General features: G+C 36.0%; 4 protein-coding genes across 4 annotated transcripts; all 4 read left to right on the top strand.

The window, feature by feature from the left end:
* Nucleotides 1-255: 255 nt before the first annotated feature.
* On the top strand, nucleotides 256-1,909 carry GCK72_020715 (uncharacterized protein; the record flags this gene model as incomplete). The annotated part of the gene is made up of 4 exons (XM_003097836.2): nucleotides 256-314; nucleotides 364-521; nucleotides 568-1,015; nucleotides 1,069-1,909. 4 exons carry the CDS (start codon nucleotides 256-258, stop codon nucleotides 1,907-1,909), a joined length of 1,506 nt encoding a protein of 501 aa, XP_003097884.2.
* A 398-nt stretch (nucleotides 1,910-2,307) lies between these two features.
* Nucleotides 2,308-3,723, top strand: GCK72_020714 (uncharacterized protein; the record flags this gene model as incomplete). Its single annotated transcript, XM_053733752.1, has 8 exons — nucleotides 2,308-2,363; nucleotides 2,418-2,518; nucleotides 2,635-2,752; nucleotides 2,796-3,018; nucleotides 3,063-3,172; nucleotides 3,215-3,439; nucleotides 3,498-3,594; nucleotides 3,640-3,723. 8 exons carry the CDS (start codon nucleotides 2,308-2,310, stop codon nucleotides 3,721-3,723), a joined length of 1,014 nt encoding a protein of 337 aa, XP_053582665.1.
* An 836-nt stretch (nucleotides 3,724-4,559) lies between these two features.
* Nucleotides 4,560-7,705, top strand: GCK72_020713 (uncharacterized protein; the record flags this gene model as incomplete). Its single annotated transcript, XM_053733751.1, has 5 exons — nucleotides 4,560-4,566; nucleotides 4,617-4,719; nucleotides 4,771-4,916; nucleotides 6,593-6,860; nucleotides 6,907-7,705. 5 exons carry the CDS (start codon nucleotides 4,560-4,562, stop codon nucleotides 7,703-7,705), a joined length of 1,323 nt encoding a protein of 440 aa, XP_053582664.1.
* A 2,598-nt stretch (nucleotides 7,706-10,303) lies between these two features.
* Nucleotides 10,304-11,659, top strand: GCK72_020712 (uncharacterized protein; the record flags this gene model as incomplete). Its single annotated transcript, XM_053733750.1, has 5 exons — nucleotides 10,304-10,513; nucleotides 10,572-10,651; nucleotides 10,838-11,234; nucleotides 11,277-11,541; nucleotides 11,586-11,659. The coding sequence occupies 5 exons, from the start codon at nucleotides 10,304-10,306 to the stop codon at nucleotides 11,657-11,659; spliced, it is 1,026 nt and encodes a 341-aa protein (XP_053582663.1).
* Between the last annotated feature and the right edge of the window lie 1,989 nt (nucleotides 11,660-13,648).

The following is a 13,648-nucleotide window of genomic DNA, read 5'->3' as shown; positions in this document are numbered from 1 at the left end:
GGGTTTAAAAGGCACACTCAAGTATGGAATGTTTATTTCACAGTGGTTTTAATGCGGCTTTTCAATTCAAGAAAAAAACCAATTCCGAAATTTTTTTCTTAAAAAAACAATGAGTAAGTTTCCTATTCTCTGAGAACTTGTTTACTTCAAAAATGAGAAAAGATCAAGAAACGGATAGTTGACTGATTTGAAATGACACAGCATTGATAAGAAGGTCAGCCGAAAAATGGCAATATCGTTTGTAAACCAATCGAAATGCCTTCCGCCGCTGCATCTGAACCTCTCACGTCTAATCGACGAAACCGAATGCATCAGTGAGTTTTTCCAAATAATTTTAGAAAAATGTTTGTTCTTGAAGTTCAGATCGGGTCAACGACGACCTCGAAGTGGTTCTTTGGGAATCGAAAAACATTTGAAAAGATTTGGATATGGTTTTTTGGTCTTGTTAATCTGTGGATTTCTAGCCTTGGGATTGGCAACAATATTATGGCCATTTTTGGAGAACTATTTGTTTCAGTCGGGTGGGTGAAAAATGTATAAAATCTATTGTGATCCCAAAACTTGCAGGTTTTCTCTCAACTCCCACCACTTCCTCATCGCAACCTGTTTTGATATTAACCTCCTCTACATCAATACCTTCACCAACTCCTACTGAGCGACCATCCGCTACGCCATCTATTACAAAACGACCATCCACTGCGTCTACCCCCAGAAGGACCGATTCTCCGACTATTTTCCCTTGCAACACCCGGATCGTTGGTTTCTACGATGGGTCCAATGACCGCGATGTCACCGATAGTCAGCTTCAAAAGTTGACTCATATCGTTTTTGGATATATCAAAATGAACTCCATGGGAAGCTTATATTTTGCATCGTATCAAGAAAAAGAGAAATTGGACAAAATGGTGAAACGAGCACGCATTTTGAAACCTGCGCTGAAAGTAATGGTTTCAATTGGCGGAGCAATAGATTATCAGCACATACCTGTAGTGGCAGCTGATGAGGGGAAACGAAAGTAAGTTGAATCTTCAAGTGTAAAAATTTTGAGATAATTGTGGATGATTACAGATATCTTGCAAGGTCAATCAAAGAATTTATCAAACTCCATAAAGTCGATGGAGTGGACATTTTTTGGAAATGGCCCACCAAGAATGAGAATCGAGAAGCGTTTGTATTAATGCTCCAGGAGATTCGGAACGTGTTGGATGAAATCAGCAACCCGGAGAACCCTTACCTACTAACCGCTGTCACTCCTAATTACGATTGGCCCTGGTACAGAGACACTCTAGATCTGAATGGAGTTATGGGACTAGTTGATTTTGTCAATGTGTGGTCTGTGAGGTACTACGGATTCTTCGACTCCAAATGGGGTGCCTACACTGGTCCACCATCCCCGTTGTACTCTGGACTCGGCGAGTATGAAAATTCAAATGTCGACTGGACCATGAAACTTTACACATGCACGTCTAAGCAGCCTGGGAAGGTGAATATGGGTGTACCATTTTACGGCGCTTACTGGAAAAATGTGGAGGGTCCGATTGATGCTAAAGGAGAGATGTGGTTTACTGCAAAGCCGAGAACAGAAGGAAAATTTGATTTTGACGGAGATTATATCTCATGGAGAGATATGGAGCCAGTTGGGTGGAACCTGTCGTCAACAAAATGGCATCAAGAAACAAAAACTCCTTATATTTGGGACCCCGAAAAGAAAGAATTTTTGGGATTTGAAAACCCGAGAAGTTTGAAAGAGAAGGTGCAATATAATATAGACAAGAATTTGGGAGGAATCACAATATGGTCTCTTGAAATGGACGATGATGGCGATACTTTACTGGATTCAATTAATACGGAGGATTTCTGTTTGAGTCGGAAAAAGAAGACAATCAATTATTCATGTGATAACAAATGAAAGTCTTGAATTATTTTGTCATTGTTTTCTTGTTGAGGTCTGCTTTAAATATATTTATTGATCATTTAATTTTTTCGCCTTGAACATGACACAATATCTAATCACGATGAGTAATCAGTAATTCTGTCTATGACACACACCAACTATGATCTTTCTCTCTCTATCATATTCCTAAGATATACAATTTTTTGTTTTTAATCTGTCGAAATGAATCCATCAACAATTATCCAACTCTATGCAATTGCTCATTTTAAATTAACACGTTCTCATCCTTCTTCTGCCCGGTTGTATAACAAATATAAAAGACGAAATATATTAGTTTGGTAATATAAAATGCCGGACATATTTACAACTCCCCACCGTTGGCGAATTATAATTTCCGTTTTAGTTTTTGCGGCATGGATAACTATTTTTGTGATATGCGTTCTTATTTGGAAATGTATGAAGATGAAACGTAGGTGAGCGATGTCTAATTTAAAATTGAAATATTATTTTGATAAGTTTACAGTAACCGTCAGCAACCAAAGCTGGAGTTGGAACCTCTTCTTGATAAAAAACAACAGTATATTGATGAAAATAATTTGAAAATGTCAGAAGTAATTGAGGAAGGTAGCTTTGGGATCGTTCGTAAAGGAGTCATCACAATGAAAAATTCCGGATTAGAGCTATTGGTTCTGGTGAAAAGTGAGTGAATTGGGGTATCATCTGTTACAATTTTCTTTCAGGCGCCCCCACAATTCATGATCATCTTCAGCAAAAACTTTTCAGTAATGAAAAAGAAATTCTTTGCTCTCTCGAACAACATCCAAATGTTCTGGGTCTAATCGGTTTGGTTCCCAATTTGTAAGTTCTATATGGAAAACTTTTTTAAGTTTTAAATATTCAGAGACTTAATTGTGTTGGAGTTCCCCGACACTGAAGATCTTGGAAGACACTTGAGAAATTATAGACCTGATTTTCTAGATCAGATTGTATACTCCGAAAATAAAATGAAAACTGACGAATATCGGAAACTCGATAGTGTTGAAGATGCGTTGCTTTACACCGTGGACCTTGTATCGTTCGCCTATCAAATAGCAAATGGGATGAGTCATTTGGCCAGTTTATCGGTGGGAATTTCAGATTTTATTTCAGATTTCAATTGATCTTTTAGTGTGTTCATCGGGATCTAGCTCTCCACAATATTTATGTCACCAAGAATAAGACCATTCGAATTGGAGGATTTGGTCTAGCCAGAATAATTGATAAGAATGGATACCATAGGTAAGTGAATCAGAACTGCTAGGTCACTGATTCACTTTTCAGAATAGCATCCCAGGAAGCACCTCTCCATTTGCTATGGATGGCACCAGAGACGTTTCGAAACAATACGACGGATGAGAAATCGGATGTTTGGTCGTTTGGAGTTTGTCTCTATGAACTATTCACACTGGGCAAAACACCAAATTTGGATGTAAGGATTGAGGATGTTGAGATGTTTCTGAAAAGTGGCGGGAGACTTCCTGAGCCAACTTTTTGTACTCCGAACGTGTAGGTTCACTTTTTGTCTAGAACTAATCAATTATCTTTTATTTATTTCCTGTTTCAGATACAACTTCATGAAATGGTGTTGGAATTTTGAGCCAAAAGAGCGTCCATGCTTTTCGAGATGTGTAGAGTTTTTCAGCGCTGAATTGGGCGATCGGGTACGTTTTTTGTATTTGAGTTTTTTTGAAATGGAGCATTTTCAGCTTGTAAAGAAAGTTCATGAGAAACTTGATGAGGAATTTTCAAGTCAGCAGAAACTGAACAATTGGGCACGTGGCAAATTATAATTATGTTTTAAAACTTTTATTTTTTGGGATTATCTTTTTTTTCAAAAAATTGTGTAGGCGAGAAGCTCCCTACAGATATAGTTATCTTTTTCGTCTATTTGTTCCCAATTGTTTATTTACGCCCCACACCTTTAATAACATAATTTTTTTGTGTATTTTCTCGTTTACTCTTCAGCAAATATAAGCAATTGGTTTAACTCATATTTTTGTTATAAACAATGACGCGCTTCGAAATTCTACTGTTATCATTTTTCCTGATTTTTCTTCCCAGCAGGGATTGAAAGCACTGAGTCTATAAGAGGTACATGGTATTTTATATATTTTTAATCAAAAATGCCATAATTTTTTAGGATGTTCTTCTGGTTTCGCAATCTTCCTCCTTGTACAAGAAGTTATTCAGTAAAAATGTGTTGTGATGTTCACTTTCTAATTATTTTATTAATGGTATTAATTTCTTTTTAATAAAGTCTTCGCGGATGAATTTATTGATTATACAACATTTGTGGAATACTGTGACCGCGGGGTATTGTAGACGTAAAGCTTGTGTTTACTGTAATAGTGTAATATATTTTTAACAACCAAATAAACAAGGTCTTTGGATTTTGACGATACAGTACAGTATACACAATTGTGAGTTTTCTCTCATCTTCGAATTTTTATATCAGAAACTTGAATTGCTTATATTTTGATGAGTCATCGGCATTGCTAACACTAAAAAAACTTCCGCCGGTATGATAAGAAAAGTTTCGCCTCCCTCATTCTTATAACTGAGGAATAATCAGCTGTCAATAGATTAATAGTTCCCCTTTTTGTTCTGTTCTACGTATTTCGTGAAAATGTCAGGTAAGTGCTTTCTCAAGTTGATACGTATGTACATATCTATCAAACTGTAGGTAACCAACAAGTCCGTTATATGAATATTGCCAGCGCTCAAGATGCTCCACCAGCCTATAATCATTGTCCACCCGAAGACGCTTTAATTATGATATCAGTGGAGTGAGTATTTTTTCTAAACACTTGTTGATTCTGAAAATATTTGTGTTCCAGGAAAGAAATTCGAGCAATATCCAAGAGACATTCTCGTCACCTGCTCATCAAAAAGTACACAACAGGATTTTTGATTGGTTTCTTGTTTTGTGTAATTGTATTTCTGATATCTGGTACACTCTGGAAGAAATTTGAAACTCCAAACGGTAAGCTGATGTATTCTGATTTATACAGTGCGCGTCAAAAGTTTATGCCACCCCCCAAATCTGAGGTTTCTGTGAAAACAAAACGTTTTCAAGAAAAATGGTTTATACCACTAAATTCAGCGCCTGAATAAACCTAGGTGACCAAATTTTCAGACACGTACCTTTAATAATGCGGCCCCAGCACCAAAAAGTCACTTTTTAGGCCGCGTCAAAAGTTTATGCCACCTCCGAAAAAACGAGTGAACCTCGAATTTTTTTCGCGTCTTTTCAACTTTTATCAGTTTTTTTTGTTATTTTTCGTTGTTTTTTAATGTTTTTCGATAGAATCGTCTGCTTCTAAAACATTTTAGCAATTTCCCAGTTGATTTTGTCATGGTTTTTGAACTTTTTTGACTTTGGATTGAAAATCTTGAAAAATTCAAGGAGGTCCATCAGAAATTTACTTTTAGACGATGGAAGCAACAGATACCGGTTATTAATGTTGAAAAAAGAAAGAAAAACGGTTCTTGGTTGATTCTCCGAAGATTTGAATTGCTTGGAACACATGCTTCCTCAGACTGTCATTGAGGCTTTGACGGTAGTTTGGCTGAATGACATTCTACTTGTCCAGAATTGCATTTTCCTGTTGAGCAGCAGACGAAAACGCTCAACCTTGACACTAAACAACATTTTCAAGAAGTTTCAAAGCATTTCTAACAAAATTCAGATCCGGGGAACTCTCAGAACAGCGGAAGAACTTGATAATATTGATCAAAAAGCAGATCATCATGCAGGATCTAGTCTGGTTGCCTTGTTGACAATTCTCTGCACCTTCTGACAAGAAATATGATGATTCCTACATAAAATGTTCTTTGATGGTCATTCGAGATCATCTTGCAGGTCATATACATCAAGGAACGGTGATCTGCTTTTTGACCAATATTATCAAGTTCTTCCGCTGTTCTGAGAGTTCCCCGGATCTGAATTTTGTTAGAAATGCTTTGAAACTTCTTGAAAATGTTGTTTAGTGTCAAGGTTGAGCGTTTTCGTCTGCTGCTCAACAGGAAAATGCAATTCTGGACAAGTAGAATGTCATTCAGCCAAACTACCGTCAAAGCCTCAATGACAGTCTGAGGAAGCATGTGTTCCAAGCAATCCAAATCTTCGGAGAATCAACCAAGAACCGTTTTTCTTTCTTTTTTCAACATTAATAACCGGTATCTGTTGCTTCCATCGTCTAAAAGTAAATTTCTGATGGACCTCCTTGAATTTTTCAAGATTTTCAATCCAAAGTCAAAAAAGTTCAAAAACCATGACAAAATCAACTGGGAAATTGCTCAAAATGTTTTAGAAGCAGACGATTCTATCGAAAAACATTAAAAAACAACGAAAAATAACAAAAAAAAACTGATAAAAGTTGAAAAGACGCGGAAAAAATTCGAGGTTCACTCGTTTTTTCGGAGGTGGCATAAACTTTTGACGCGGCCTAAAAAGTGACTTTTTGGTGCTGGGGCCGCATTATTAGAGGTACGTGTCTGAAAATTTGGTCACCTAGGTTTATTTAGGCGCTGAATTTAGTGGTATAAACCATTTTTCTTGAAAACGTTTTGTTTTCACAGAAACCTCAGATTTGGGGGGGGGGGGGTGGCATAAACTTATGACGCGCACTGTATAACAAGTTTTTATTTGTTTTTCAGACAGCCCATTTTGCTATAAACGAGTCATAGGCTACTATCATGGAGGGAACAATCGAAAGATCACTGAAAAACAAATCGAAAAGTTGACGCATATTATTTTCGACGGTGTCTATGTAAATTCCTACAATACGATGGAATTTGTAAGTGATGAGCAGAGATTAACGTTTTTGGATATGAAGAACAAAGTGAGAACGATGAAGTCGGATGTTAAAATTATGGTGTCGATAGATTACTGGCCTGCACTGATTACGGATTCTAAAAAAAGAAGGTTTGTTTTCAATTCTCTTTCTTACAAAGCTTTTTTTAAATTTCAGCGAATGGATCAGATCTATCACTAATTTCATCCTTGAGCAACAACTTGATGGCGTGCATTTGACTAAAGGGACTCCAAATTCTCCACTGGAAAAAGAAAACTATATATTCTTTATTCGAGAATTGAGGTATAAGCTGGAAAAGCTGGAAAAATACTCTTTGCGAAAAATTCCATATATCGTCAGTGTGAAGGCTCTATCGTTTTCACAATCTCAATTTCTAATCCACGATTTTCTGAAGTACGTCGACTTTTTGGAACTGGAAATTGAAGATCCACTTAAACTACATGAAATCACACCCCCCATACCTCCTCTATACTCGACGAGCAGTAATAGATCGATTGACTGGACAATGAATGCATTTTCCTGTGAAACTGGACAACCTAGTAAGCTAAACATCATTATCCCGTTTCGTGGAATTCATTGGAGCCAAACCAGTAAAGCCGTTATTACTGAACACGATGAAATATATAGGATCGTTGCAAAACATGGTGTCAGCTATGAAGTTCCATGGAAAAACATCGAGAGATTTGGATTGAATAAAACTAGTGCTAAATGGCATTCCGCGTCGATGACACCATTTATTTCGGAACCGAAAAACCCCGAACTGTTTCTTTTCGAGAATGAGAGAAGTGTGGTTGAGAAGATGAAATATGTAAAGGATAAGAATATTGGTGGAGTCATTATTGATAAACTCGATTACGATGATGATTGGAACACACTTCTGAATGCAGTGTCGTCTGTGGAGTTGTGTGGTGGTGAGCAGAAAAGTGATAAGGATAAAGTTATGTATAATTTTTAGTACACTGGCTATAAATTTTCTCTGCTAAAGAATTTTGAAAGTTAATTTATGTTAGTTTTCGTTTTCATTGTATCGAGATTTTATTTTTCATAAAATCAATGAACATTTCTCTTTTTCATTTTTGTCCCTTTCAATCTCAAAGTGCAAATTTCAAGATGAGCAAGGAATCTTGGGAGCAAAATTTTTCACTTTTTTCTTAACACTTTGATCAAAATTCAGAAGGGAGGAATGCCTTGTAAGTGCTTTCTTTTTTTTGCTTTCTGTCGAAGAACTACGTATTTCAGAAGACATAAAAGTCAACTTTGAAAGTGTCTCAGTGACTGAAGAAATAAATAGAATCGATCCAAACCGTAAAAACAAAAAGATGAAGTTTTATTTTTACTTCACCTAGTCAGTCTACCTTTCATCTTGTCGAATTTTTCAGCATTGCAGTTAGATAATCCGAATCCCATTTAGTAGAAATAATAATTTTCAGTTCCGATTTCAACGCCCTTATTTTGTGTTTTAATTTAATTTAATTTATTGACTGGGATATAAATCATGAAAATATACAGGAGACCGGATCATGCCCCTCACGAGGCTAAAGACCTGGTAGGAGGGGAAATACGTGGAAAGCAAGATAATTAAGTCAGGAAGTATGGGGGAAAAAATGGGGGAACGAGAATCAATTGATATGAGGAGAGAAGATATGAATGAAATAAGCGAGAAGGGGAGAGGGGGCAAGGTAAAGAGCGAATTCACAGGGGGAGATCATAGTCTATTAATTGAATGATGGTCTATTAATTGAATGATAGTCTATTAATTGAATGATAGTCTATTAATTGAATGATAGTCTATTAATTGAATGATAGTCTATTAATTGAATGATAGTCTATTAATTGAATGATGTCTATTAATTGAATGATAGTCTATTAATTGAATGATCGTCTATTAATTGAATGATAGTCTATTAATTGAATGATAGTCTATTAATTGAATGATCGTCTATTAATTGAATGATAGTCTATTAATTGAATGATAGTCTATTAATTGAATGATAGTCTATTAATTGAATGATGGTCTATTAATTGAATGATGTCTATTAATTGAATGATAGTCTATTAATTGAATGATCGTTTCAGATGTAACAACAGAGATCGCGTTTCATTACTTTGAATTTTAACGCTTCCATCGTTTTCAATCCGGATTCCATTGAAAACAATGTGAGATAACAGTTCAACTTTATCATTAGAATTCCTATCAACCAAACTGATGAGATACGGCTCCTCCCGTTTTGTTTGTTTTTGGAAGTTTTCGAACTCCAAATTCAACTCTCGACTGATGAAATCAAAGTTTTCCTTTTCTTCCTTTGTACCTCTCACTAGGCTACTAAATTCCAACCCATCAACTTCATACTCATTGATAAACCAGAAAATGAAATCAATCCATACCCTGAAACAAAAATTATACTTATACAACTAATAGTTAGTCTACCTACTTTCGTCTGGCCGGATTTTTCAGCATTTCGGTTAGGTAATCCAACTCGTATTTAGTAGAAATAATAACTTTCAAATTTGATTTCAAAGCCCTTACTTTGAATTGCAGATCTAACAACAGAGATCGCGATTGATCATTTTGAATTACGATTCTTCCATTATTTTCAATATGGATTCCATTAAAAACAATGTGAGATAACAGTTCAACTTGATCATTTGATAGCAAGTGATTTTTTAATACGGTATGATAACCAATAGCTTTTCTCTCACATCAATACTGAGATTTATTATTATAATCCATATAATAGTAAAGTTTAACGAAGTTATTAATGAAACTACATACAAAAATCTTCAGGAAATCTTTGATAATTTCGTAGCGAGACATCTCAACATTATTATATTGTCGACTAAAAATCAGAAAAATATATTGTTATGTGAGGGCGGAGAAATGGAATAACATACGGAAGTTACATTTAGCTCCGGAATCAAAAATCCAAAGTTTGCATCTTCAAGAATATGACGGTACCCTTCAATAGAATGATGACTTTGGCGACAAACGTTTCTATTTCCTGACAAGAATAGGTTTTGAAAATGATAGTTTTTTAAAATTGAATTTGCATTTCACAACTGCGCCTTCCTATCAGACAACTGAAAGCAAGTTGAGCTAAGGATGAGAAGAACAGGTTGTGTTCTCTTCCTATCTCTATCCCATTTTTTTGCTCATTTTTTAGTTTCAACGAAGCTTTTTTAATTTCAACGGAGCTTAAAGCAACTAAAGTGAAATACCGTTTCAATTTTTCCAGGAGAAAATTTTAAGTTTTTCGGGGTTCCTCACTGTGCCAGAAGCTTCACATTTTTTGGTTCGTTTCGATTTAACAGGATTAATTCGTGTATCCCTGTGACTTTCCTAGTTAATAGTCTGTCAATGTATTTATGAATGCCAAGTACTACAACTCCCCCGAAAAACAAGACGACATTTCTGTGGGCGGACTCTTTTCATAGAAGCTCTGGGAAAAACAAATACTACAAAAATAGTCTACTAATTTCCGTTATTCACATATTGCTTTTGAGTAAAATTTCCCTTATTCTTACCTAAAAACAACCAACCCTCCATTCCAACATTATGCCGTCTCCTGGAAACTATCTCGTTTGGATTACTGTGGCCCACTTTGTTCCTCAAGTTGGGTTCTTCGCTTCAATCTCTCTCGGAGTCATCTTGCTCGTTTTGAATTTCTGCGGAGCACAAAAAAGATTCGGGTCGTATAAATATATAATCAGTACGTTCACGTTATTGGGAATGATGTTCGCAGCTATGGAGATCATTGTTTATCCGGTAAGTTGGGTCTCGAATACTTTATACAGAATTTGGAAAAAAAATTGAAGGATTTTAGAACGTGCACAATTACAAAGCTGGTTTTATATTTTTCACTTTTAACAAACCATTTGGCATCGATGACCTTTCGTGGAGGAGGTATTTCTTGGGTAGGGCGCTTTAATTTCTCCGAAAAATGTCAAAATTCTTAGGAACCTACACATTTTTTTATTCTGCCACTGTTGCTTTATTGTCCGTTCAGTTTATTTATCGATACTGGGCGATTTTTGAGTACGCAGTGCTCCGGCCTGTATGAAGAAATAAAACAAAAAAACAACATTTCAGTGTCGAAAAGTTGCGGTTCTTCAAAGGAGTTTGCTGGCTGATCTGGCCAATTTTTTGCTCATTTTTCGGTCTTCAATACGCCCTTGGAGTATATGTTTTTCTGAAGATGGATAATATTTCAACTGAGTATTTTCGAGAAGAATTACTCATTAGATATGAAGCAAATGTCTCTGAAATTCCGTCCATGTCACTTGTAGCCTACAATCAGTTGGATGACTCAGTTAGGTGGTGGAATCTTATGGGTATTGCAAATATATTTGTGATTGTGAATCTGCAATATGGTATTATGATATACTGTGGATGGAGTATGCATACTCAAATGGAGGATAAGATTACCAACTTTTCGGATGATCTTAAAAAACACCATAAACAATTTTTCAAAACGTTGGTTTTGCAGGTACAAGTCCCCAATCAATTTTTAAAAAAATCTTATTTCTAGATCACTGCTCCCACTCTCATTCTTTTCATTCCCATCTCATTCATCAACTTTGTCCCAATATTTAATCTTGACATCAGCCTTCCATCCGGCGCTCTATTATGTTGCTTCACACTCTACCCAGCAATGGATTCCATAATTGTGATGTGTGTGGTATCAGAATATAGAAAAACTGCGGAGAGAATTCACATGGCAGTTCGGAAAATGTTAGAGGATATTTGTGGGTCTCGTAATGGAACAGGCACAGTTACAGCGGTCAATACTACAAGTGAGTTTTAGAAATTTGGACTCTCCAAATGAATTGTTTTTCAGATGCAACATCAGAACGGGCAGTTTCGAGGCGATCCGCAAAAGTGCAGCAGGAACCAGTTGGTCTTCAGAATTAGTTATTTGAACTAAGCAACCAAAATTGTAATTTTCGATGAATTTTTAACTCATATAGTGTTCTTGTTATTTCATCTTGAACACCGTGCTACAGCTCCAGAAGTCTAAAATAGTATGTGTGTCAAAATCGTTATAACTCATCGTAAAATGGTTCGAATTAGCCGAAGTGTGCGGAAATAGATGCGTATTAAATTTATCAACATTATCACAACTGAAAATTATTATTTTTATTTTTTGAAGACATGAAAGTCAATTTTGAAAGTGTAACAATGAATGGCGAAGCGCCTCAGGATTACTGTAACCCAATTTATGAAACCGCATCCGAAACATCTATTGAACCCGTCAGTGAGTTATCCTGAAGATGTTGAATCTCGATTATTGCTTTTTAGAGAGCCAACCAAAGGTACCAAAAATACACGTTTCGAAAGTGTGAAGCGGCACTTTCCGATTTTCCTCTCTGGATTCATTCTCTGCACAGTCGCCTTTCAGATTTTCAATGTATTTAGCAAACATGAAAAAGGAAAGAATAATGCATCCGGTTGGTTTTTGAAAAAGTGTTCAAAAATTTCAAATTTTCCCGAAAATTCTGCTACCAAGTGCAACAAACGAATTATTGGATATTTTAAGGAAAAAAATGGCAGAGGTCCATACTTGCAACGGGCCGGGCCATGACGAAAATTTTCACTTCCCGGCAAAAAAGTTTGAACTAAATTTCGAACGAAAATTTCAAATTTTTTGAATTTTTTTCCGAAAACGCCGAAAATTTGCAAGTATGCAGAGCCCTGCTTTTCAAGGATGAAGCACGGTTTTTATTTCTCGACATGAAAAACAAGGCGAGGGCACTTTAGATCCGATGCCAAGATTATGTTCTCTGCTGACTATTATTTTCGAGACCACGTTCCAGAAGTCATGATAGGAACAAAGACAAGAAAGTAAGATCTTTTTTTCGAAACAAACATGTGATATTTGCAGGGAATGGGTCAAATCGATTTCCGCTTTCATAATTAAGCTGCAAATCGACGGAGTCTAATCTTACTACCGCTGGCCACTAACTGAGAAAGAAGAAGAAATTTATGGGTTCTTTGTCCGGGAGCTGAAGTATACAGTTGAAAGATGCAGAAGCTCACAAGAAGAAAATTCTCTTTTATCATCAGTTTCGTCACACCATATGCTGACTTCCGGGATTATGGTGAAGATTTGCTGAATGTTGAAACCAACAATTACTATGGGTCGTGACACAAGAGTGGATACACTGGACCGTTCTCGTCTATGTTTTCCACAAATAAAAATAGATCTATTGACTGGACAATGAATGCGTACTCATGCTAGACAAACAAGCCAAGCCAGTTAAACTTCGTGATATCGTTCCGAAGAAAAAATTATTTTCCGAGGAAAATTTTTTAAATTTTCTATCAAATTGAAAGAAAGCAACAAATTGAAAGAAAACAACAAAAATGAGTGAAAATGACGACAAAATTCGAAAAATCAACATGGCCGAAGTCGAGAATTTCTAGGTCAGCGAAATGCCCAAACTCACCTGCGATCGCTTTCATCGGGTTTGAGACCAAATTAAAAAATTCTTTCGAAATGAAAATGAACTCACAGACACGCATTCATTATTCTATGAAAAAATCAGAGTATTCTCGCTATCCGTTGTCTAGTTGCAGGGTTCAATTGAAAAAATGTCGTGTAAGTTTTTTCTCTCGAATCTTGAAACACATTACTTTTTCTTTTAGGGTATATGTTCTATATCATGCGCTGTACCGAAACGCATGCAATCTCTACTCTGAAGAACAGATAGCTGAGACTAAAGCAGCCTTGTCTCTTTCGTAAGTTACATGTGCAGTTTGTTTGAAATTGGTTTCATTTTTTAGGATTCAAAAAGACCTTGAAAATGAGTGCTCCCGCTTTTTCAAAGTATTTTATAGAAGAATGAAGATATGTAATCTCTAGACTTTTGAACTCGATTGGTAGAGACAGAAGTTATTTAT

The sequence above is a fragment of the Caenorhabditis remanei genome, chromosome V (assembly GCF_010183535.1).
Source record: "Caenorhabditis remanei strain PX506 chromosome V, whole genome shotgun sequence".
NCBI lineage: Eukaryota > Metazoa > Nematoda > Chromadorea > Rhabditida > Rhabditidae > Caenorhabditis > Caenorhabditis remanei.
Note: the sequence above shows the minus strand (reverse complement) of the source record. Positions and strands in the feature narration are given on the sequence as shown.